Genomic DNA, 24,167 nt, shown 5'->3' on the forward strand with positions numbered 1-24,167 from the left:
GCAAATAACATGGTTTGCTACGTGGTTAGTTTTTTTTTTTCTCTTTCTTTTTTTCAATTGATCTGCGTGAACTTGACAAACAGTACAAAAGTCTGAGCTCCAGTTTTAGTGAGAAAGAACTGGTTTTAGCCAGGAAAACCCCTGCAACCTGATACAGTATGCTCCAAGAAGAAATTACGCACTTCACTTAAATGCTCCGTTTATGACCAATATACACAAAAAGTAAAGCTCTGAGCAGTTGGAGTTGTGATTAATTTAGGAAAACATTTAGCAAATAACTCAAGAGTTGTAGTCATTCCTCTGACACATTGTGACACACTTATATACAGTATGATTTAGTCCTTTAACATACAATATGTGCTTGTCACACCAAAGCACTAAAGCTCATTTACCATTTTGAGTATATCTTGTAAATTTCCCCATGCTTATCATTAATTCCCCCCCTCCAAGTGTTTCCTTATCTTTCCCTCTTCTTTATCTGTGGGGTTGATTATATTTGGTTTGTGAAATGCAAATATCTGATGTTTCAGCGTAACTGTGTGTAAAATGTACTGGACAATGCAACAAAGTGGCTTATTGTGTGCAGAGAGTTGAATATTGTGACAGTACAGGGTGGAAATGGAGAACAGTTGACTCTCTGCTGGAGAATCTACTTTTCTACTTCATGTAATGACGATGTGGAGCGTTATTATATGAAGTAGAAAAGATTCTGTAGTTGAGGGCTTCACTAAATAGAATATAGAAAGTGCTCCCCTGCCTGCCCAGTGAGTGGTACAGAAGGCAGTCAGGATTAGCTTACACATGATCAAAGGATGAAGAAATCCTCCTTCAGCTTTCACTGGCCAAAATTTTGATTCCTCTTCTGTTGCAGCTGCTGTCTGTTTGGTGTCCATGCCACCTGTCATTGATCGCTGCCTTTACACCAATTTAGAGTTTTTCACATATGCATGTACCAGTCCCTCCCTTTGTAGATGATACACTAGCAGATTTCTTAGGTGTTGGATGCTTTGTGGTAAGGGCTCTTTGTGACCTGAGCAGTTATTTTTACAACAGTTTAGTCATAGAAAAGTCTTGCTGTGATTCTTCTGGTAGTTTCTGTCAAGGTAGAGTCCTTGTAAGTATTTTAATTGCCTGAGTGCAAACCAGATCTGCAATGTCATGCCTACTGCAAATGCATCCTTCTCTTTGCACCAAAGTTATAAAAGTAAACCATAACTTAACAAAAGACTAAAACTAGGTGCAAAACTGTTTCAGCTACTTTAAAAATGTAATTTAAAGCTTACTCCGCCACTCCAATCAAAACAAAACAAAAAATATTTCTTAGAAAAACATTTTTTGCCACCCATAAATCAAAATTTCAACTCACTAACTCAAAACATCAATATCTTTAGTTTTAGATATAATAGATATGCTGGACAAAAGGTTTTAAACATGCGCTGCTGCGAGGCAGGACGAAAAGAGGAAGTACACAGAGAAGACAATTGCCTGGACAAAGTGTTTATATTTTTATATGCTTTATTCTTAATTCCATGAATATTGCTCTTAACCAGTTGGCAAGCCTGGATATAATATAATAAAATGACTGTAAAGGGACTAAGATAAACTAAAATGAACAAAAAATAAAACACTTGGACCTCACCCGAACTTCACGGACACAGGATCTGCAGTTGGAGTTCCACGTCCAGGCCAGCGGCGGCGCTGGAGTGCTAAGGGAGGCCGGTAGTGTGAGTTGGAAGTCGGTGTTAAGCTGGTTGGCTGGCACGGTCTGGTTGGTCGGTTGATGGTAGCCATGGCTCGAGTCGCTGCGCTACTGCTCTTACCGGTTCTTATTGAATCGGTATTATCAATTTCCTTCTTTTTACCGGTCAACACCAGAAAGTGTTTACGGGAGGAGATCCACAAAGACGTGCTAGTCACGGGGGAGTATGACATAAGCGAGCAGGCGAACACGAAAACTAATCTGAAGGTGAGCGCAGACCTGCTGGCTAGCTACCCTCACCATTACCAAGTTTGTTGTCGGGGCCGAAATGGCTTCAATCTGGTTTTTAATGACCCGATGCATCGCTTACAAGTGACTCTCGTGGCTATATATGTTAAATCGAGTAATTTCTGCTGCGAAAATGTCTACTGTTGTTAGCATTGTAGCTAGCCCAGGCCCAGAAAACCTCGGCTTCCTGGTTTTAGAAGCTAATTAGCCAGCTGGCTACAGTCAGTGCTCGCTAACACTCCCGTTCAGGTTAATTTGAGGGGTAATTTACTTTAAAAAAAAAATTAGTTAAGATACCTTGACACTAGTGAGCACTCGCTGTAACACACAGTGCACGTATTTATATTAAAACATTGGAGAAACGACCCTGCCGGTGACTTCGTCTGGGCTCTGCTGCTGTTACACGTCAGTCTTAGGGTCCATTCAGCTGCCAAGCACAGCTTAGCCATATTAGCACATTAGCTTCCAACACGTCAGTGATGGTTTGTGTATTATTTAAATGAAGATCTTAAAAGATTTTCCTCACATCAAAGAAAATGACCGATATTTATACTGTTACAGATTGCACTGCGTCCTCACGAAGTTATTTTGTTTTTTTTACTCCCCTCATGTTCTAACAGCTGGCAGTTTAATGGCTTGCGTGGGGTGTTGCAGCCTTGCATTTTCAGACACATGTAAGGATGACAAGCAACCATCATCACAATCTCAGCCTATAACTATCTAGAAAACGACACAGTTGAAGTGTCTGAAATCCTCATGTTGGTGTCATAAAAATACCATTATTAGTGATAATACTGGTCAATGATTTAAAATTCCCACATTAAAGAGCAAAGTAATTCAGTATTGATTTAAATATTTCAGTTAATATTCTGCTGTTTCTTTGGCTCTTGACTGTTGTTTATTGCTTTTGTGTATCTTTGCAGATCACAGACTCCTCTGGCCACACTCTTTACTCCAAGGAAGATGCTTCAAAAGGAAAGTTTGCATTCACCACAGAGGACTATGACATGTTTGAGGTTTGCTTCGAGAGCAAATCACCCATGGGTAAGCATGCCAACCCCCCATGTGTGTTATGGACAGCTGCTGCTGTTCACACACACTTGGTTTTATGCCTTAGTCACTGTCAAATCTTCTGATTAACCATTTAACCCGCTGTCTTCATCCGCTATTACTTATTAGTTTTAGTAGATTTTGCAGTGATTTTGGGTTATATCGATAGATGGTCATGAAACTGAAAAGTGTAATTAATGAAAATGATTAATAAAATAAATGAATGCAAGTGATATTCCAGCCACTGTTGGCCTATAAGGTGGCTGGTGACAACAACTAGTGCTAAATGTTCAACATGACATAATGTACAACTGAAAGACTACATTTATTGATTCTTTACTATATGGCAGGGCTCGCAAAATCGCTAGCCCGACATCCCGGAGCTAGCGATATCTCCGGTCGGGCGACCAAAATCTATCTCAACCCGCCCGTCGGGTTATCATATAGCCCGACGGGCGGGGCTGAGATAGATTTTGGTCGCCCGACCAGAGATATCGCTAGCTCTGGGACGTCGGGCTAGCGATTTTGCGAGCCCTGTATGGGGATTTCTACATTTCAGATAGGGGGAAGAAATAAGAAAGGCCAAAATTATCATCATCACATCAAGCCAATGTTTCAAAATCAGGGCATCGCTACAAATACATCAATTATCTATACGTTTTATGTATTGATTCCTATTTGCACTGTGACTATTAAAGTTTTACAATGCTTGTCTTTCCTGGTGTGTAAGTTAGTGATTTTTAGTTCAAGCTTCACAAAGTGCTGTAAAAGAATACACTGTATTCTTTTACAGCACTTTGTGAAGCTTGGTAAAAAAAAAAAAAAGTGCTAGAAAGGATAAATTATATAAATGATGCTCATTTTAAATGTTTCAGTGAAATTGAATATGATGATTAAAGTTTTTTGCTCTTTTAATCAGGAACTGGAAGAGTGCCTGACCAGCTGGTCAATCTGGACATGAAGCACGGTGTTGAGGCCAAAAACTACGAAGAGGTCAGAATCAGTCTGAAATGTTTGTTTGTTTTCATATAGATGATGCACATGGTGTCTTGGAGATCAGGTCAGTAGGTTTTCTTGAAGCAGCCTACAATATCTTCACTGTTACATATAGGTTTAGTCTCATGTTAATCAAATGTTACGGAAGCATAATCTGGCAGTTGTGACCTCAGTGCCTCCTTTTTTAAAACTTGTCTTTTTTCCTGGAAGTACTGCTGTAGTTGTCTTTTGTTGAAGGACAGTGTTGACCTCTGGGTGCTTTGGTAATGTGTGCGGGAGGTTCCCTGGCTTCACATCATTCAATTTTTCTTGTATAGGGACGTGTGTATCGTCACAGTACTTGGGTTCCTTTCCCGAAAATGTATTACCACTAACTGTGACTGCCTTAGGCAACACTTTAGAAATTTAGGCGTGATAAAGAGCTGTGAGCTGATGATCAGTCCTCCCTCCCCACCCACACGCAGCGCACAAACATTACATGCTGTTCTTTGCGTGTTGATGGATGTTCGCCGAGACTTCCAAGTGGGCATTCCTGTTTGTGGGTAGCTGCAATTTCAGCTCCACCCACCATGTATTCACCTACATAGATGGACATGTTACTTATTGAACAAATTTGCAAGCTGTTCAGTGGGGGGTGTAGTTAAAAACACTGGAAGAATTCCTCACTGTTGCAGAATACTTGAGAATGTGTGCTTGGTAGAGCCGGCTGTAGTGTGCTGTGTTTTTGATCATTTGGCAGCTCACGGGTTTTTTACATCCAAGGTCCTAATGGCTGAGTGGGCCTGAAAAATAAATAAATATATATTTTACTTTATTTATTTTTGTTTCACACGACTAAAGGATGCATAGAGAAATTAAGTAGAAACATTCAAACCTGTTTCGGGCAGTTTTCCAGGCCTTTCTTGGACTGACGAGAATTTGTTCTAGTGGCTTACACCAAGTCATGCACAAAAAAAACAAACCAGGAGCTACCACATAACCAAGAAACTTTCTGACGCTAGTTGAGTTGGTACACGTCGTGCATTGATATCATAACACGCTGTGGTTGGTTGTGGTTGCGGAACAAGGCCAACCACACCCAGGCTTTTCTCAGGTGCAATTGTTCACACCAGAGTTCGAATGGCAGATTCTCATGAACCTGTGTAAACAGGAATGCTTTGGCATACACACGACACTAGACTGACACCTGCTGGACAAATTATTTAATAACCCTTCTTCTCAAGCTGTTGTACAACCTTCTCTGCCATTTCCCTCTGATCATTTTCTTTTGTCCCTCCAGATTGCCAAGGTGGAGAAATTGAAGCCTCTTGAGGTTGAGCTCAGGCGCCTGGAAGACCTCTCGGAGTCCATCGTGAACGACTTTGCTTACATGAAAAAAAGAGAAGAGGAGATGCGGGACACCAATGGTAATACAACCCAGCACATAGCTATTCAGTAGCTCTCTCACTGAATTCAGTTTAATTTTATTTATATAGTGGCAAATTGCAGCTGTCACCTCAAGGAGTGTATTTTAAGTTAAAAATCCAACAATCCCAAAAGTCACACAACTCCTTATAAACTTGGACTTGGTGACTGTGGGAAGGGAAAACTCAGATTTAGCATAAAGAAACCTCTAGCAGAAGCATTGTCGGGCTGGAGCAGCCATCTGCTGCAAATGTTCCTTTGTTATTGTTTTCTTAGGAAGTAGCTAAAGACGTCAGAGTAAAGTTGTCTGCTTGTAGTGGTTACTTCAGTGATGAACAAGGAGTATTGCATCACTGTCCTATAACACGGCTACCCTTTTTTCGGTCATCTGTCTACAGAATCCACCAACACACGCGTGCTGTACTTCAGCATATTCTCCATGTGCTGTCTGATTGGGCTGGCCACATGGCAGGTCTTCTACTTGAGGCGTTTCTTCAAGGCTAAGAAGCTGATTGAGTAGAGCGACCCGCTCCCAGCTCCTTACCTCGCGGGACGCTGCCTGACGGTCAGCCAACACATCCAAACATCCACCCTCCTTGGACTAGCTTCAGCAAACAACAGCAAGTGGGGGCTCAAAATCTAGTTTTCAAGGCTGAGAGAGAGAGTACCAAGGTTTTCTTCTGGGGAAAAATAAAAGTAAAAATAAAAAAAATATCACCTGCTTATTTAGTGGTTGGAAACATGAAAAGCGCTGTAGGGAGAAATGCACTGTAAGACATGGGAGATGTCCGTCTCTGTGGTTGACATTTCTGTCTGCACTGTTTCGAATGTTGCAGCTCACTGAATAAGAACTTCGAGCGTTCGTTGAACAGCAATGTTTGATTTTGAGCTCAGTTTGAATGGATGTGCCATGAGCGAATGTCTTTTGCCCTCCTGTTTATACACTCATTCTTTGCCATGCCAAGTAAACTAGATCCTTGGTGCCCTTTTATTGAGTGAAGGTTCTTTGAAAACACAGTTTGTTGTTACTTTGATGAGACAATTGGCAACCACTGAACTTCTGTGTTTTGTCACTTAATTTGCATACATGTCTGGTAGCTAAATTTAACTGTTTTTTTTTTTTTCATATTGTAATTACCACTTAGTTCTTTCAACTGGTAATTTTCTTTTTCTTTTTGGGGGTTGTGAGTTGTCAGTAATATTCTTAGTTGTAAATTAGGTCATTTCTATGGGCTCTTGCATAGATTTTTGTTTCGGAACATTAACATCACCTATCAAATGAAGCAAGGAACCAAAAACCTTGTTCCTAGGAAGGAATTTGTAACATCCTATGTATATGGTTATGAGTAAAAACACCCTCCTGATTTCTATTATACAGTTTATATATATCTATATATATATTTGTGAAAGCTTCTCCTGTCAGAGTGCAATGGACAGAGGTGTTGAAATGTAAAGCTGTCCAAGCATTTTCAGTCACAGGCCCTTCTTCTTGACACTGGTAGAGCTAATTATTCTTCTGAAATTTCACAAATATCAGTTCCCAACTACAGTATGTGCAGATCCATCCAACATGCTTCTTTCCAGCAGAATTGTTTTGGCTCGGGGTGGTTGCAGATTGTTTTTGATGGGGATAATTTAAAGCATCTGTCATGGGGTACATTTTTAACAGTGAACGTTGTGCGCAGTCACTGATTTTTATGTTGACTGATTAAATTTTGTAAATTTGTGTTGGGCTTTTATTCAATAAACTATTGGATGGATTTACATTATTTTTGTTTTGTCCTTTGAATTGCCTATTTAGGCATTTTTGAAAAGTAGGAGACGCATGTAGAGTGCATGTGCTCTCATTGGCTGATTTGTTATGTACCCCTGCCCAACTGCCAAGTAGTGCATGCATCTAATCAATCACATGGCAGCAGCTCAGTGCATTTAGACATGTAGACATGGTCAAGACAACCTGCTCAAGGTCAAGCTGAGCATCAGAATGGCGAAGAAAGGTGATTTGCGTGGCTTTGAATGTGGCCTGTTTGCTGGTGCCAGATGGGCTCGTCTGAGTATATCAGAAACTGCTTGTCCACTTGAATTTTCTCCACACAACCATCTCTGGGGTTTCCAGAGTATGGGTTAAAAAAAGAAAAAGAAAAAGGAAAATATCCAGTGAGCAGCAGTTCTCGCAAGTTGGGTGAAACTCCATCATTGATGCAAGAGGTCAGAGAATGACCAGATTGTTTTAATCATTTTTAGTCATGTTTTTATTGTGTTTTTACCGTTTTAAATACATCGGAAACCTCCATTTATTTATTTTTGCCTTTCCACGTTTCCAACATGTTACATATGCATGTTCTGTATTGTTTAGCTGTAAAGAAGGCTAAAGAGCAATTTCTGCTCGTATTTCACATGTACTAATGCTTTATAGCGGTTTTAAAAACAAAGCCTGTTTGACTACAATGGCAACTGTCACTTCAGTTAGACTGTCATTCTTCTGTTACTGTTGGTTGATTGAAAGCAAATAATAGCTCAAAAACACTTGTCACACCCAAGGTATTCAGAACAGCGTCTATGAATGGACAACATACAGAAGTTTGGGAAGATGGGCTGCAGCAGGAGAAGACCACACCAGGTGTATTTCCTGTCTGCTAACAACAGGAAACTGAGGCTAAAGTTCACGCAGGCTCACCAGAATTGGACAAAAGAAGATTTGGACTAAGGAACATGAAAACTTGGATTCCGGATGCCTCGTATCACTGGTTCAGGATGGTAGTGATGATGTAATGAAGTTGGGGATGTTTCTTTGGCAGCATCTTGTTGAATCTTTGCCACAAAGAATTAAAGCAGTTCTGAAGGCAAAAGGGTGTGCTAGTGAAGTGTGTTTATGTTTGTTTATGACTGTTATTGAATCTGCTGAGTGCTACAGTTTCTAACATGAAGCCATCATGTTAAAGTGACTTGATGCTTTCCAGTAGCCTAATATTTAGATGTGGAAGTCACCTTTTAAATGTATTTTTTGCCAGATCAAAGTGGAAAAAAATCAATGAAATAATTTTAGTAACAAACAATCTAGAAATAGACTAAAATCTAGTGGAAAAACAGTGTTGCTAACAAATTAAAACCAAGCAGAAAAACAGGTGTCCTCTGTGTCACAGCCTGATGACATTCAAATTTCCTGTCACACTAATGATTTTAAACCAGAAATCCAAACATCCCATCACCATAACAGCAGTTATCTAGGTTGGCTAGAGAACCTGCCTCACTAACCTATTAATCTTACTTTTTAGAACAACTCTTTCTGTTGATCACAGTAACGACCAATAAATTTTCTTTTTGCATGCCTTAAAGCACGTGAATAATGATCACTAATGACCAATTAAATGGTAAATGGCTTGCATTTGTATAGCGCTTTTCTAGTCACTAAGGACCCCCAAAGCGCTTCACACTACATTCAGTCATTCACCCATTCACACACACATTCACACACTGGCGATGGCAAGCTACATTGTAGCCACAGCTGCCCTGGGGCGCACTGACAGAGGCGAGTGATCAAACTGTCCAGAAGATGATAACCATCTAAACACAGCTAGGATGCATGCAACACAGCGTATCTGAAGAGATGATGGAGCCATTAACCTCATGTGGAAGATGCTTCGATCCAAACAATTTCCAATAGATTGAACCTCTGCAGTGAGAAGAGGCAGATGCCATCAAAAGATGAAAAGTGAGCAACTGTGTTCTTATCTTTGTGTTTTGTGAGGCAATACTTTATAATGTCTTATATGCATCCAAATAAAATACTTGTGTCTGAAAGAGGAAGGCTGACAGTCACGACTGTTACTGGAGGATAATACAGAGACGCCAGGGTGTACTTTAGTTAGAGATTCCACTTATAGTTGCTATCAATTATTCAGACTCCCAGATCAGTGCCACAGGATACCTGCACCATAATCACAATCCACCAGGCTCAATACAAAATCATATGATTGTGACAGACAATAACCTCAACATTAATTTCAAGGTGATGGAATATCATGGGACTGCGCTCTATTATTGCTTTGTTATAAGATAGAACTTTATTAATCCCTCGGGTGGGTTCCTCTGGGAAATTCGATTTCCAAAAAAAGCACAGCAACGACCGAAGTTACAGTTACAGAATTGTTATATATATATATATATATATATACACACACACACACACACATATATAAATACAGAAACAAATATAAATAAAATATGCAAAGGGGATAAATAGAATAAATAGGAATAAAAAATAAAAATACAAGTGAATTGCACATTTCAAGTATTGAGTCTATTGCACTGTTGACTATTTACAAAAAGTATTGCACAAGGTATTGTACAGTGAGGTGAAGAGGCACTACAGCTTAGTTGTTCCCCCCTCCTTTGTCCTCCTGTTTCCCCTCCCTCTCCCCTCCAGAGAGGAGTTAAACAGTTTGATGGCGTGTGGGACAAAGGAGTTTTTAAGTCTGTTAATAATCCCCCTGCATAAAGCAACAGTCCCGACATATTCTCAGAAACTTATAGTTAGTAGAAATCCAAGAAAAGTCAGCAGTATTTCAATGGCTTACAGTTTTTTCTGATTGCTTAAGCACATTTTTTGTAACTATTGGCTAATTTTGCAAAACTCTTCACACAAATAAGAAAACCTGTCACCTAATAATCAAAACATTGTAGTTCTCTTGCAAAAGCAAACACAGCTAGATTAACTCTTCACACCTTCGTAAAAATGGTGTTTCCGTATCAAACAGTACACACAAGCCATCATCTACTAAGCACACAATGCGCCAACTGCACACTGATGGTATGAATACAAAACACATCTGGCTTTTGCTTTCTCTGTGCACAAGGTAGGCTATGTCAGTTTGAGCTCATACTTCTGTCATAGATCCATAAGCATAGAGGGATCCAAACTTCAAGTACTGGTGTTTATTCAAACACATCAAAACAAACACAAGTGTTTATTTCCAAGTATAGGATTATTTGCAATCGCCATAATGACTATATGGGTTACTTGGTCTGCAGTGAACATGCTTCCTCTGCCCCCAGCATCTGGTCATCTAGCAATTCTGTAAAGTAACAATTTCAGTATTTTTACATCAATGGTATTGGTGTGTTTCTCACTGGCATATGGCAGTGCTACAAATCTTTGTGCGAAGTGACTGTACTAACCGATTCTCATTTCAAGATGTCCTTATGGTACTTGCTACAGTGTAGCGGCTCGAGATAGGGTGGACCTGTTGGCCAGCTACCCTCAGGGTCATTCCACGGTTGATTACATGGTCCACTATTGTAGCTCTGATGTCATCAGCAATTCTATTTCTTACTCTTCCTACCCTTCCTCTCCCCCCTCCTCATCTTCCTCTCCTCCCTCCTCATCTTCCTCTTGCTCCTCCTTGTCCTTGTCGTCCTCTTCATCCTACTTCTTCACCTCCACGTCCTCTTCCTCGGCCTCCTCTACTTCTCACTCTTTCTGCTCCCTCCATTGTACTCCGCACACACAGCTTACCTGTATTATAGTGCTTAGGCTGATTGCAAAGTGAACTAATTATCTAAAAAAGTTTTCACATGTGAAAGTGTGCCAGACAGTTGGCAAATTAGTGTTAATGATAGCCATACATGTGTATACTTTTGCTAGGAGTGTGTTGGAAATTTGGTAATTGAGTGTTGTGCAGTGAATTGTGCCTACAGTTTTGCAAAGTGTGTGTTACAAAATTGCAAACTGAGTGCAAAGCAGTTTTTGTGCTTTTAGTTTTGCAAACTCAGTGAGTGGTTTTGCTATAAGTCTGAATAGTTTTAGAGATTGTGCTACAGGAATCACAGTTAAGCATTCAGAAAAAACTGTAATATCAAGGCCAAACTTCCACTCAGCCTCAGACTCAAGTAACCAAGGGCTGCTTGAGAATATAACCCCCTATTAAACAGCTGACAAGGATACAAAAAGTTGTTTTTTTTTAAAGGGAGATGATTTCTTTTGGCTTCAAGCATCATACTGAAACACATGTAAAATCCTACTCTTTAGGACTGTGTTTTCCAACCACTGTGACCGAGAAATGATCAGGAGTACCGTGGAAGATTATCTGGTTCCACCAGATTAGTGCACTAAGCGATCGACGTGAGTAACTAGCAGAACAATTACATTCTCTTCCACTAGAGGGCAGTACAACTATCTGCTCTAATTTAATGGGTTGCCAACTGCCAGTAAAATAGAATATGACGTAGAGGAAATTACATTGTCAGTGAGACAACGCAGCGCGTAATAGCAATAGATAAATATTTGAAAAGAAAAAGTGGTAAATCTGACCTGGGTCCTGGAGAAAATTGCGACCCAGACGAAGGCCGTAGCATGAGTAGTGATCAGAAAAAGCAAAAAAGGTATACTGGGGACAAACCGAGCCAGTTCCTCTATGCCTGGTGCGCGGGGGGAAATGATCAATATGCCTTTTGTGACATTTTTGTTTGGTGGTGTGCCGCGTGATTTTTCTAATGTTAAATATGTGCCATGGCTCCAAAAGGTTGGGAAACACTTCTTTAGGAAATATATGTTTTCAACAGTGCAGCGTGATCACTTTCAATGAGTCTGACAATGACAGGAAGAAGAAAAGCCTCTTGTGATGTGTTTGTGTCTTATTTATATTTTATTTAATTGTATATAATTTATTAAAATTATTTTGTTGCATTTTTTACAGTATGTATAAATTAACCAGGAGTGGACTAGATCTAATAAACTGTCAACTTTGTGTAAATATACATATGTTTTCTATAAAATTTGAAACCAAACGAGCAGCCAGCCCGTTCACTAATTTCTCAATTTAAATGTTTTAACGATACATAGACGATAAATATCTACTATTTTTTATTGCTATGATAGTAACTATTAATATTACTATAATTAATCTTTCTTGCGCTGTTTTCCATTTCTCTTAAAAATACACTTCTTTCAGCCTCTCTTGGTTTTCATCCAGCATCTATGGCCCAAAATGGCCATAAAAAGGAATATTTGTCAACAAAGAATTAAATTAAATGGAAATAGCACAAAGCATTGACCAGAAAGGTGTATGCTTTAGCTGAAGCTTGTTTTATCTCCAATGTATACAGAGCATATTTTCATAAATAGCAAGCAAGACTTTTATTATGGAATCTAATTTCTGCCACTAGGAAAACTAAAATTAAAAACTTTTCGTCTATAAGTCCAAAGTTGGAGTTATTGTCTCAAAATTTCAGCTTATGTACTCAATCTTCTGAGAAAATAACTAAAAATTGATCAAATAGCATATATGTTCAAGTTATTAAGTCCGGGTTTTGAGATAGTAACCCGATATTTTTTACGATATAATAATCATAATAATAATAATAATAATAATAATAATAATAATAATAATAATAATAATAATAATAATATATCGTTGTTTTACATTTCACTTTCAGACTGTCATTTTACTGTAGAAATGGGAAATTGTTGTAATTTCGACCCACTCTACTGTAACGCACGTGAAGCGGCAGACCAATCAGATGACGGCGAGCCCACAGCCACCCGGATGTACTCCTGAAGTGCTTCCTCGTCAAAACACTGGCATGGTGGAACTATTGAGTGACTCAAGTGTTACAGTGACAGCTTTTTAAAACAGCTATGCCGGGCCCATACAAAGAAACAGACCTAACCGAGAGGGTCGAGGCGTTCCTGTCCGACCTGAAGCGCGGGGGGACCGGGGCAGGACCTCTCCGGGGCTCTGCGGAGACAGCCCGAGAAACGACAGCCCTGCTCCGCAAAATTACAGCCCAGGCTCGGTGGAGCAGTGCAGGTGCTGAATGCTGTTTGTTGTCGACACAGTGAAGTTAACTGCAGCGACAGCTGCCATTGTAGTCAAACAGGCTTTGTTTTTAAATCTGGTATAACGCTGTAGTACATGACAAATAAGCTTTCTTTAGCTTTCCTTACATCTAAACAATACAGAATATACATATGTAAAATGTTGAACATGTAGAAAAAATGGTTGCTGATGTAAAATCATACACAAAAAATATTCTATCCCAAGATTTTGGTCTTTTGCAAACATCTTCTCGATTTCAGGTGATCTGATGGAAATAATCCGCAAAGACGGGAGGAGGATGACAGCAGCTCAGCCCTCAGAGACCACAGTGGGTAACATGATCAGACGGGTGCTGAAGATCATCAGAGAGGAATATGCCAGGTGAGGACGCCAAAACCTACCATTTTCAAAAAAAAAAACCATTTGGTCCTTTTTAATTTGATAGCAACGTGTCCCAAAAAAGTTCGGATGAGGAGAACAAAAAGCTGGAAAAGTAAGCAGTACTAAAAGTAAACAGCTGGAGGAACATTTTAAAACCAATTAGGTGAACTGGGAACACTGGGTTCACCAGTCTGCAAAAGCCCTCCATAAATTGTTGATGAATTTCAGAATAATGTTCCTCAACGTAAAAATGTGAACACTTTGAATATCGCATCATGAAAAGATTTTGAGAAACTCGAGAAGACTCTGTGCGCAAGGGACCAGACTGAAAAACAGGACTGGATGCCTGTTATATTCAGGCCCTCATATGGCACTGCATTTAAAACAGACATGATTCTGTCATGGAAATTCACTGCATGGGATCAAGAGCACTTAAAGAAATTATTGTTTGTGTTCACCTGTGTTCATCCACAAGTGTATGTTAAAGCTATACCATGTAAAGAAGAAACCAAATGAAGTGAGTCAAAGTGGAAAACTCTTCTATGCATCATCAGTGCTGAAAACTATTTACAGGTTTTAGAGTAACATATGTTCCCATTCAGATATTGGTAAACTGCATCTTGTACAGCAGCATGGCTCTGTAGTAGAGGTAGGGCTGTGCGATATGACCAAAATCTCATATCCCGATATAAGAATTCTATCGTCCCGATAACGATATAAATCACAAAAATGTAACATTTTTGTAAATTCTGTGAATCTCGGGAAGCTCGACTTGCGGCAAGTGTTTCCAGCTGCGCGTCATGTAGCTGGAGTCGAGTGTTTTAACCGATGTATGAAACTATACATTTTTAGACATAAGTTGTAACGGCTGCCGTTTTCTTTGTGAGTATTTATTACACAGTGTGCCACGGGAAACAGCCTGTTCTAACGTTTGAGTCTAAGGTTTATTTTTTAGCACCAGGCGGCTCTTTTTTACTTCTCATCCGTAAATAATCTGCTCTTTCACGTGATTCTGTTTATTTTGAAAAGTCTCAACAGGATCTTGAGCTTTATTGTGAAAGGTTTATGTGGAACATAAACAAGCGGACACGCGATGGTTTTACCGTCGTTGTTGCTAACGACAACGCATAAAAGCAGGCGCTTGTCCGTCTGTAGTGTGGTTATATAAAATATAAGAGAAAGAGAGAACTTTAAGAAATTAATATAGCCACTACAGTGACCATCAAAACTATGAAAAAATATTGCTGTAAAGAGTTTATTTTGCGACACCACGAAACAAACGATAGCATAAAATGAAACGATAAATGTTTTTATATCGTCATCCGATATATATCGTTATATCGAACAGCCCTAAGTAGAGGTGCTTCAGCTCTGAGCTTCCCTTCCTGCAGTCCAGACCTTTGACTATCTGGAAACATTTTATGCGTGTTGAAGTAAAGTAAATGTGACAAAGAAAACCCAGGACTATCGAACAGCTATAATCCTCCAGCATCCTCCAGCAGCTTTTCTCTTCATTTCCCAGATGTTTACAAACTATTTACAAACATGTCGCTGTCCCAACCTATTTGAGATGTGTTGCTGCCCTCAAATTGAAAACAAACTAATGAGCTGCAGTTTCAAGTTTTTTCTTCTGTCCCAGAAAACCATTTGACCTAACAGTTGAAGTTGAATCAATAGGCAGCCATGAAAAGCAAGTACAATCGTACCATATATTAAAGGATGAGAGTATGTTGCTTAGAAATACTTAAGCTACAGACGGCTGAAATACTTTGTGTTTTTGGTGAGATTTGTGCTTAACTGTGTTTTTCTTTCAGATCTCGGGGCAGCAGTGAAGAAGCAGACCAGGAATCCCTCCACAAGTTGCTGACCTCTGGGGGACTCAGCGAGGAGAACTTCAGGCAACCTTTTGCTCTCCTCAAATCCAATGTCATCGAGGCCATCAATGAGCTACTCACTGAACTGGGTAAGTTGCGTTATTACCAAGATAGCGTCAGTTTGTATTTTAAATCACTCCAATTCTTGGTGCCCATCATTCTGTTTTTCAGAGGGAACGACCGACAACATTGCCATGCAGGCCCTGGAGCACATCCACTCTAATGAGGTCATCATGACGATCGGCCGCTCGCGCACCGTGGAGGCTTTCCTCAAAGATGCTGCACGCAAACGCAAGTTTCACGTCATTGTGGCAGAGTGTGCTCCTTTCTGCCAGGTAGCTCATCTACATCAGTCATAAAGGAAATATTAAATGTCTAACTTTAGATAGAAAACACAGTTCCTAATCTTATTTTTTCACCTCTCTACAGGGGCACGAAATGGCTACAAACCTCTCAAAGGCTGGCATCGAAACAACTGTGATCACAGATGCTGCCATATTTGCAGTCATGTCTCGAGTTAATAAGGTACTTAACGTTTTAAGGAGACGTTAGCGCAGTCATGTTAGAGCATGCAGGTGAACTTGTGTCATGATCTTTTTGCAGGTCATCATTGGAACACAGACAGTTCTAGCAAATGGAGGCCTGAGGGCCATCAACGGGACACACACACTGGCCCTTGCAGCTAAGCATCACTCCACACCTCTGATTGTTTGTGCTCCCATGTTCAAGCTCTCACCTCAGGTAAGAGATTACTCCAAAGTCCGAGTTATCTCCTTTCAACCCCCATAAATGATTAAACTCATACTTCTGTGAACATGATATGTCATATTTCAGTTTCCAAATGAAGAGGATACCTTCCATAAGTTTGTCTCCCCACATGAGGTGCTCCCGTTCACTGAAGGTAACATTTGCAACAAAACTGACCTCAACCACGTGCCCACCTTTGGAAAATCCTTTTCAGATTTGGACATATCCTCTTTGTCAGGTTTTTTTTAAAATAACTCACATTTTTCTGTTTATATTTCAGGTGAGATTCTCTCAAAGGTGAATGTGCACTGTCCTGTGTTTGACTATGTCCCGCCCGAGCTCATCACACTGTTCATCTCCAACATCGGAGGACACGCACCGTCATACATCTACAGACTGATGAGTGAACTTTACCACCCAGAGGACCATGAACTTTAATCGGTGTATTTAACAAATAAATAGAAATGAATGATTTTGCAGTGTAGTTTGTGTCTCTTTTGATGTGGTTTCATTTTTTGTACCTGAAGTCCCTTACAATAAAGAGAGAGCTGTTAAGAACAGCTGAGGTTATTGTGTAACACCAGTACAGATAAATGCTCATCATATCATAATGAATAACACTGACTTCCCTTTAATGGAACAATGGATTCAAACTAAGATGTGGAAACAGAGTCACATGATCCTGATGAACAGCAGACTGTAGTTGCAACTGTTGTCCAGGTGGAGGTGGTGTAGGACATGCAGAGCAGCAGGTTTGTGAGTATTTCTGATGGTGATAAGAAGAATAAGACTTGGAGAAAGTCAGATTTCATCACAATAGTCTCAGTGTGAACGTCTCCAAAGAGAGGTGAGAGTGGAACAATGGTAATCCTCTCCCTCTGGTGAATTTTTTTCAAATTATTCAGGACTTCACAGTGTTGATGATTACAAAAGTGTAGAGAGATTACAAGCACACAACTAAGGTATATTTGGAATTAACACAGATGTTCATGATTTCAGTAGTAAAGTGATTTCTTTTTTTTCTTTTTGTGTGTGTGTGGGGTGGGGAGACTACAAACAGCAACCTGAAGGTCTGACAGATCATGGAAAAATTTCGCTGTCAGAAGTGGGATTCGAACCCACGCCTCCAGGGGAGACTGCGACCTGAACGCAGCGCCTTAGACCGCTCGGCCATCCTGACATACTAAGCTCACGAGTATTTGAATAATCCTGAGCAGCTGCTGACTTGTATGTTGAGCGCATGTATGTTTAAGATAAACGAAAGCAAATAAAAAATAATTACAAAGAAAATACATTGATTTAAAAGTTTGTGTTAAATGTTGTAAGTCACATCGAAATAGAAAGATCAGGTGTGGGTGGACAGGAATGATTAGATGTCAACGACTTGATTGGATGGCCAAAGTGTGAAATGTGACGTCCTGTGAAGGAAGCGTGAAAAAGCGTGAGCAAGTATAAAAATTAGGTAAAATCATTTTGTCTTTTGCGAGATGAGCAGTCGGGAAGGTTGGATGTAAGAGGTTCACAGTTGAAAGTTCAAGCAGAGACACTAGATGGGGAATCACAGCCCAACCTGTGAATTGATTTCCACTGAATGCCCAGCTGCTTTCCTGTTGGGTGATTTTCATCAACACGGAATTAAGTGCGTTTTGGGGTCCAGTAGTGCTCATCCTTTCTCCATTCTCTTCTCACCATAAGTGTAGTTTAAATGATTATGGTTTTGTGATTTTACTTGATTTTGCTTTGCTCCTGCTAAATCGCTTTAATCAAACTTCCATTAATTAAAGTATAAATAGTGGACATTACGTTTGTGAAACAGTAAATATAAAAGTCGAAGTTTTATTCTTTATTAGTTCAAATAGCTCTTACAGGTTACCCTAGTCATAAAAAACAGCTGGACGATTGCTGGACGACTGTCTTGCGTTGTGAAATACACACTGTCAGTAGTATAAAATACCATTGACATGATAAATACAGCGCTGAGATTTAAAAAAAAATGTAATTATTTTAAAATACAATATACAATTTCATTCAGTAATAGATGGCATTACAACCTGGCAAAAAGTATGATTGAATACTTTTTGGAAGGTTGTCACGACCTGACAGTGTGATTGCTGCAACAGGGGTTCCATGGTGTAATGGTTAGCACTCTGGACTCTGAATCCAGCGATCCGAGTTCAAATCTCGGTGGGACCTGATATTTGGGAGGTGTCTTCTCCGGCACTTTGAATTTCTGTATGAATTGTGTTTTCAGTGAACGCCGTATAAAATCAAGCAGCTAACTATGACGTCTGCCTTTACAAAACACTTGTCAATCACTAAAGAGTAGTACTAAAGAGCTGTCTGAAATTCAGTTGCACACCACACAAAGTTACAGAGTAAAAGTCACAAACACGCTGCTGACTCTCTAACCGCACAGCTCCAAACCTCTTCCGACCTCAAAGTCAGCACAGAAAGTGGGCGCCACGAGCTTCGTAGTATGTGTTTACATGGCTGAACAGCTGCTATATTCGAACAAAAGCCTCCAGAGGAGACTGCGACCTGAACGCTTGGCGACCAAAAACCTGCACAAGTTATCATTACCTGACATGCAGTATGGTTTCACCTCTCAAAAAACAGTCCCACCGAGACTTGAACTCTGATCGCTGGATTCAAAGTCTAGAGTGCTAACCATTACACCATGGAACCTATGCAAAATCTTGCGAACTGTCAGGTCATGGCAACCTGCATAAAAGTATTCAGCCAAATGATCAGTATGGATGACATTGTAGATTATTGGCACTACGTTTCCATGGCTGAACAGCTGCTATATGTGTTATGAGAAGGATAATGTTTGTTTCTTCCAAAGTATCTAACAGTGGTAACCTCCACCAAACTGACACTGCAATGTCAGAATGGCCGAGCGGTCTAAGGTGCTGCGTTCAGGTTGCAGTCTCCTTTGGAGGCGTGGTTTTGAATCCCACTTCCGACATTGACGCTTTACTCTTCTTGATATTGTGACAAAATGCTCTTGGGTTAACCACGAGCTTTCTAAAAACTTGCATATAACAATTGTGCACCATTCATTCCTCATCTTTGCTGCCCATCATTACAACTTTGCTAATGATGGGCAGCAGGTTAGTGTCATGATGTCACCTCAGACATGGTTAAAAGCCCTGTTAACGTAGCTGCTTGTCGCAGGGTGTGGTGGCGCATACCTGTAATCCAAGCTACCGGGAGGCTGAGGTTGGAGGAGCGTTTGAGCTCAGGAGCTCTGAGCTGCAGCAGGCTATGTCGATCGGGTGTCCGCACTAAGTTCGGCATCGATATGGTGATCCTGGGGGAGCCCGGGACCACCAGGTCACCTAAGGAGGGGTGCACCGGCCCAGGTCGGAGACGGAGCAGGTCAAAGCCCCCGTGTCGCTCAGTAGTGGGATCGCACCTGTGAATAGATGCTGTAGCGCAGCCTGAGCAATACAGCGAGACCCAATCTTTATACACATCCTTATACCTGTCTCTACCTCACACAGCAACCTCATCAGTCCTTCTTTGTCTTTTTACAGTTTTTTCTGAATGCTTAAACCCTAACTGTGATTCCTGTAGCACAATCTCTAAAACTATTCAGACTTATAGCAAAACCACTCACTGAGTTTGCAAAACTAAAAGCACAAAACCTGCTTTGCTTTGCTTTTTTGACCAAGCAAAAACATGACAGCCTTTTTAATAAGCCGAAGGACAGCGTATGTGTACGTGTGTGTTTGTATATTATTGTTTTGTGTGTACACTGTCAGAAATACAATAAAAATGTTGAAGGATTTTTACTCAGTGTTTACAATTTTCGCAAGTATCTGATTGAATTGATGACAGCCTGTCATATTTTCATGCCATGACATGGGATGGGACCAGTCCTTATTTTAGGCTAATTGGGGTCAATAAGAAAGATTGTTTCAACTTGCTGAAAGTTTTGACTTCACAAAATCAGGTTTTTAGCACATCAGTGTCAATGTGAGCACATTCAAAGATGCACCAGTAATCAGCTTCCTGTAGTGAATTTTATTAGAATTATGTAGAATGTTTTTACAGTGTACATCATTATAAAATCCACTACAGTTCAGGGATGAACGGTGCACAACTGTGATAAGCAAGTTGTGAGAAACCTCGTGGTTCAACCAAATTTCAAGTGTATGTTGTGACAATATGAAGAAGAGTAAAGCTTGAATGTCAGAAGTGGGATTCGAACCCACGCCTCCAGAGGAGACTGCGACCTGAACGCAGCGCCTTAGACCGCTCGGCCATCCTGACGTACTACATGGGACTTTCGTGGAGGTTACAACTTTAGATAGTTGGGACGACACAAACGTTATACTCCACATAACACATATAGCAGCTGTTCAGCCATGGAAACACATACTCGTGGCGCCCACTTTCTGTGCTGACTTTGAAGTCAGCTGTGCAGTTAGTGAGTCAGGGGAGTGTTTGTGACTTTTACGCACAAGCGCACCTCAGCACTCAGACACCCCACTCTGTAACTTTGTGTGGTGTACAACTGAATTTCAGACAGCTCTTTAATACCACATAGTGATTGACAAGTGTTTGTAAAGGGAGAGGTCAAGGTTTGCTGCTTGATTTTATACACCTCTCACTGAAAACACAATTATAGCACAGTTTTGGTGTCCCAGAGAAGACGCTCAAATGTTTCACATCCCAATCAGCGGATAAAAAAACTCAGGTCCCACCGAGATTTGAACTCGGATCGCTGGATTCAGAGTCCAGAGTGCTAACCATTACACCATGGAACCCCTGTGAGAGTGTGTGAACTGCCTGATCATGGCAACCTGCCAAAAAGTATTCAGCCAATATGTAATATATATGTATATATATATATAGTTTTATATACTGTTGATTATAAGATGAAAAATCTATTTAAAAAAATAGAGAAATTATCCCAGTAAAATGCAACACAGTCCCTTCCCTGGCAATCTTTCACCATACACTCAAAGAAATGATGTAAAGAAAACATTTACTTTACCCTGAAATCCTGACTCATGCCTGTACTGAAGTTGTGCACAGTTCACTTCTAAAACAAAAAAAACCCTTTTTACATGACAGTCAAAGCTGTGATCGTAAGATGCAAATATTAAACCCAAAGGTTACCTGAATGAATTTCCTAGTTTGAGTTTGTCTCCACCTGCTGGGCATCAGAAGTGTTTAGGATGGAGGATGTATTTGCAGCTGTCCTGCAGGTGGAGGTGGTGTAGGACAAGCAGAGCAGCAGGTTTGTGAGTGTGTTTAACGTCAATTAAAAAGACAAAGAAGGACTGATGAGGTTGCTGTGTGAGGTAGAGACAGGTATAAGGGTGTATATAAAGATTGGGTCTCGCTGTATTGCTCAGTCTGCGCTACAGCATCTATTCACAGGCACCATCCCACTACTGAGCGACACGGGGGCTTTGACCTGCTCCGTCTCCGACCTGGGCCGGTGCACCCCTCCTTAGGCGACCTGGTGGTCCCGGGCTCCCCGAGGATCACCATATCAATGCCGAACTTAGTGTGGATACCCGATCGACACAGCCTGCTGCAGCTCAGAGCTCCTGACCTTAAACGATCCTCCAACCTCAGCCTTCCGGTAGCTTGGATTACAGGCACGGGCCACCGCACCCGGCGAGAAGCAGCTACGTTAACAAGGATTTTAACTATGTCTGAGGTGACATCATCACATAAACTTCCTGCCCATCATTAGCCAAGTTGTAATGCAATAAGTTATTAGATAGAGATAGAGAGATTGATTGATTGATTGATTTAGTTTGTCTTCACCTGCTGGGCGGCAGGAGTGTTTAGGGTGGAGGATTTAGTTGCAGGTGGAGGTGGTGCAGGACAAGCAGAGCAGCAGGTTTGTGAGTGTTTTTGATGTCAATTAAAAATATAAATAAGGGCTGACGAGGCTGCTGTGTGAGGTAGAGACAGGTATAATGGTGTGTATAAAGATTGGGTCTCGCTGTATTGCTCAGGCTGCGCTACAGCATCTATTCACAGGCGCGATCCCACTACTGAGCAGCACGGGGGCTTTGACCTGCTCCGTCTCCGACCTGGGCCGGTGCACCCCTCCTTAGGCGACCTGGTGGTCCCGGGCTCCCCCAGGATCACCATATCGATGCCGAACTTAGCGCGGACACCCGATCGACACAGCCTGCTGCAGCTCAGAGCTCCCGTGCTCAAACGATCCTCCAACCTCAGCCTCCCAGTAACTTGGATGACAGGCACGCGCCACCGCACCCGGCGAGAAGCAGCTACGTTCACAGGAAGTTTTACTTTCATTCATGTGAGCTCATCAGGTTAGTGGCCATCATCAGCCAAGATGAAATGCTGTAAAAGTAAAAAACCTAATCATTTCAAAATGAGGAAGTCAGCACAGTAATAACAGGTTGTTGTTTTTTGTTGGGTTTTTTTTTTTTTTTGACCAAGCAAAAACATGACAGCCTTTTTAATAAGCCGAAGGACAGCGTATGTGTACGTGTGTGTTTGTATATTATTGTTTTGTGTGTACACTGTCAGAAATACAATAAAAATGTTGAAGGATTTTTACTCAGTGTTTACAATTTTCGCAAGTATCTGATTGAATTGATGACAGCCTGTCATATTTTCATGCCATGACATGGGATGGGACCAGTCCTTATTTTAGGCTAATTGGGGTCAATAAGAAAGATTGTTTCAACTTGCTGAAAGTTTTGACTTCACAAAATCAGGTTTTTAGCACATCAGTGTCAATGTGAGCACATTCAAAGATGCACACATTTAGTTGTGCACCAGTAATCAGCTTCCTGTAGTGAATTTTATTAGAATTATGTAGAATGTTTTTACAGTGTACATCATTATAAAATCCACTACAGTTCAGGGATGAACGGTGCACAACTGTGATAAGCAAGTTGTGAGAAACCTCGTGGTTCAACCAAATTTCAAGTGTATGTTGTGACAATATGAAGAAGAGTAAAGCTTGAATGTCAGAAGTGGGATTCGAACCCACGCCTCCAGAGGAGACTGCGACCTGAACGCAGCGCCTTAGACCGCTCGGCCATCCTGACGTACTACATGGGACTTTCGTGGAGGTTACAACTTTAGATAGTTGGGACGACACAAACGTTATACTCCACATAACACATATAGCAACTGTTCAGCCATGGAAACACATACTCGTGGCGCCCACTTTCTGTGCTGACTTTGAAGTCAGCTGTGCAGTTAGTGAGTCAGGGGAGTGTTTGTGACTTTTACGCACAAGCGCACCTCAGCACTCAGACACCCCACTCTGTAACTTTGTGTGGTGTACAACTGAATTTCAGACAGCTCTTTAATACCACATAGTGATTGACAAGTGTTTGTAAAGGGAGAGGTCAAGGTTTGCTGCTTGATTTTATACACCTCTCACTGAAAACACAATTATAGCACAGTTTTGGTGTCCCAGAGAAGACGCTCAAATGTTTCACATCCCAATCAGCGGATAAAAAAACTCAGGTCCCACCGAGATTTGAACTCGGATCGCTGGATTCAGAGTCCAGAGTGCTAAAATGCAACACAGTCCCTTCCCTGGCAATCTTTCACCATACACTCAAAGAAATGATGTAAAGAAAATATTTACTTTACCCTGAAATCCTGACTCATGCCTGTACTGAAGTTGTGCACAGTTCACTTCTAAAACAAAAAAACCCTTTTTACATGACAGTCAAAGCTGTGATCATAAGATGCAAATATTAAACCCAAAGGTTACCTGAATGAATTTCCTAGTTTGAGTTTGTCTCCACCTGCTGGGCATCAGAAGTGTTTAGGATGGAGGATGTATTTGCAGCTGTCCTGCAGGTGGAGGTGGTGTAGGACAAGCAGAGCAGCAGGTTTGTGAGTGTGTTTAACGTCAATTAAAAAGACAAAGAAGGACTGATGAGGTTG

General features: G+C 40.8%; 2 protein-coding genes and 9 non-coding genes across 11 annotated transcripts; 5 read left to right on the forward strand and 6 right to left on the reverse strand.

The window, feature by feature from the left end:
* The first annotated feature begins 1,722 nt into the window (after positions 1–1,722).
* tmed10 (transmembrane p24 trafficking protein 10) lies at positions 1,723–7,203 on the forward strand. Its single transcript, XM_085246890.1, has 5 exons — positions 1,723–1,966; positions 2,911–3,031; positions 3,957–4,030; positions 5,313–5,439; positions 5,836–7,203. The coding sequence occupies exons 1-5, from the start codon at positions 1,781–1,783 to the stop codon at positions 5,955–5,957; spliced, it is 630 nt and encodes a 209-aa protein (XP_085103016.1). The 5' UTR covers positions 1,723–1,780; the 3' UTR covers positions 5,958–7,203.
* A 5,788-nt stretch (positions 7,204–12,991) lies between these two features.
* eif2b2 (eukaryotic translation initiation factor 2B, subunit 2 beta) lies at positions 12,992–16,730 on the forward strand. The gene is made up of 8 exons (XM_085247811.1): positions 12,992–13,245; positions 13,515–13,635; positions 15,450–15,598; positions 15,681–15,844; positions 15,939–16,034; positions 16,113–16,250; positions 16,344–16,410; positions 16,537–16,730. The coding sequence occupies exons 1-8, from the start codon at positions 13,074–13,076 to the stop codon at positions 16,692–16,694; spliced, it is 1,065 nt and encodes a 354-aa protein (XP_085103937.1). The 5' UTR covers positions 12,992–13,073; the 3' UTR covers positions 16,695–16,730.
* A 623-nt stretch (positions 16,731–17,353) lies between these two features.
* Positions 17,354–17,436, reverse strand: trnal-cag (transfer RNA leucine (anticodon CAG)). The gene has a single exon. It is a non-coding gene; the product is annotated as a tRNA-Leu (tRNA).
* Positions 17,437–18,377: 941 nt separating this feature from the next.
* On the forward strand, positions 18,378–18,449 carry trnaq-cug (transfer RNA glutamine (anticodon CUG)). The gene has a single exon. It is a non-coding gene; the product is annotated as a tRNA-Gln (tRNA).
* Positions 18,450–19,141: 692 nt separating this feature from the next.
* Positions 19,142–19,224, forward strand: trnal-cag (transfer RNA leucine (anticodon CAG)). The gene has a single exon. It is a non-coding gene; the product is annotated as a tRNA-Leu (tRNA).
* A 205-nt stretch (positions 19,225–19,429) lies between these two features.
* On the forward strand, positions 19,430–19,728 carry LOC146557753 (signal recognition particle RNA). Its single transcript, XR_014888802.1, has one exon.
* Positions 19,729–20,451: 723 nt separating this feature from the next.
* Positions 20,452–20,534, reverse strand: trnal-cag (transfer RNA leucine (anticodon CAG)). The gene has a single exon. It is a non-coding gene; the product is annotated as a tRNA-Leu (tRNA).
* A 425-nt stretch (positions 20,535–20,959) lies between these two features.
* trnaq-cug (transfer RNA glutamine (anticodon CUG)) lies at positions 20,960–21,031 on the reverse strand. The gene has a single exon. It is a non-coding gene; the product is annotated as a tRNA-Gln (tRNA).
* A 565-nt stretch (positions 21,032–21,596) lies between these two features.
* Positions 21,597–21,895, reverse strand: LOC146557756 (signal recognition particle RNA). Its single transcript, XR_014888810.1, has one exon.
* Positions 21,896–22,211: 316 nt separating this feature from the next.
* On the reverse strand, positions 22,212–22,510 carry LOC146557757 (signal recognition particle RNA). Its single transcript, XR_014888803.1, has one exon.
* Positions 22,511–23,228: 718 nt separating this feature from the next.
* Positions 23,229–23,311, reverse strand: trnal-cag (transfer RNA leucine (anticodon CAG)). Its single transcript has one exon. It is a non-coding gene; the product is annotated as a tRNA-Leu (tRNA).
* Positions 23,312–24,167: the final 856 nt, after the last annotated feature.

Source organism: Mchenga conophoros, linkage group LG15 (genome assembly GCF_057382185.1).
Source record: "Mchenga conophoros isolate Kocher_MC1m ecotype Shallow Benthic linkage group LG15, M_conophoros_male_GT1.1, whole genome shotgun sequence".
Lineage (NCBI taxonomy): Eukaryota > Metazoa > Chordata > Actinopteri > Cichliformes > Cichlidae > Mchenga > Mchenga conophoros.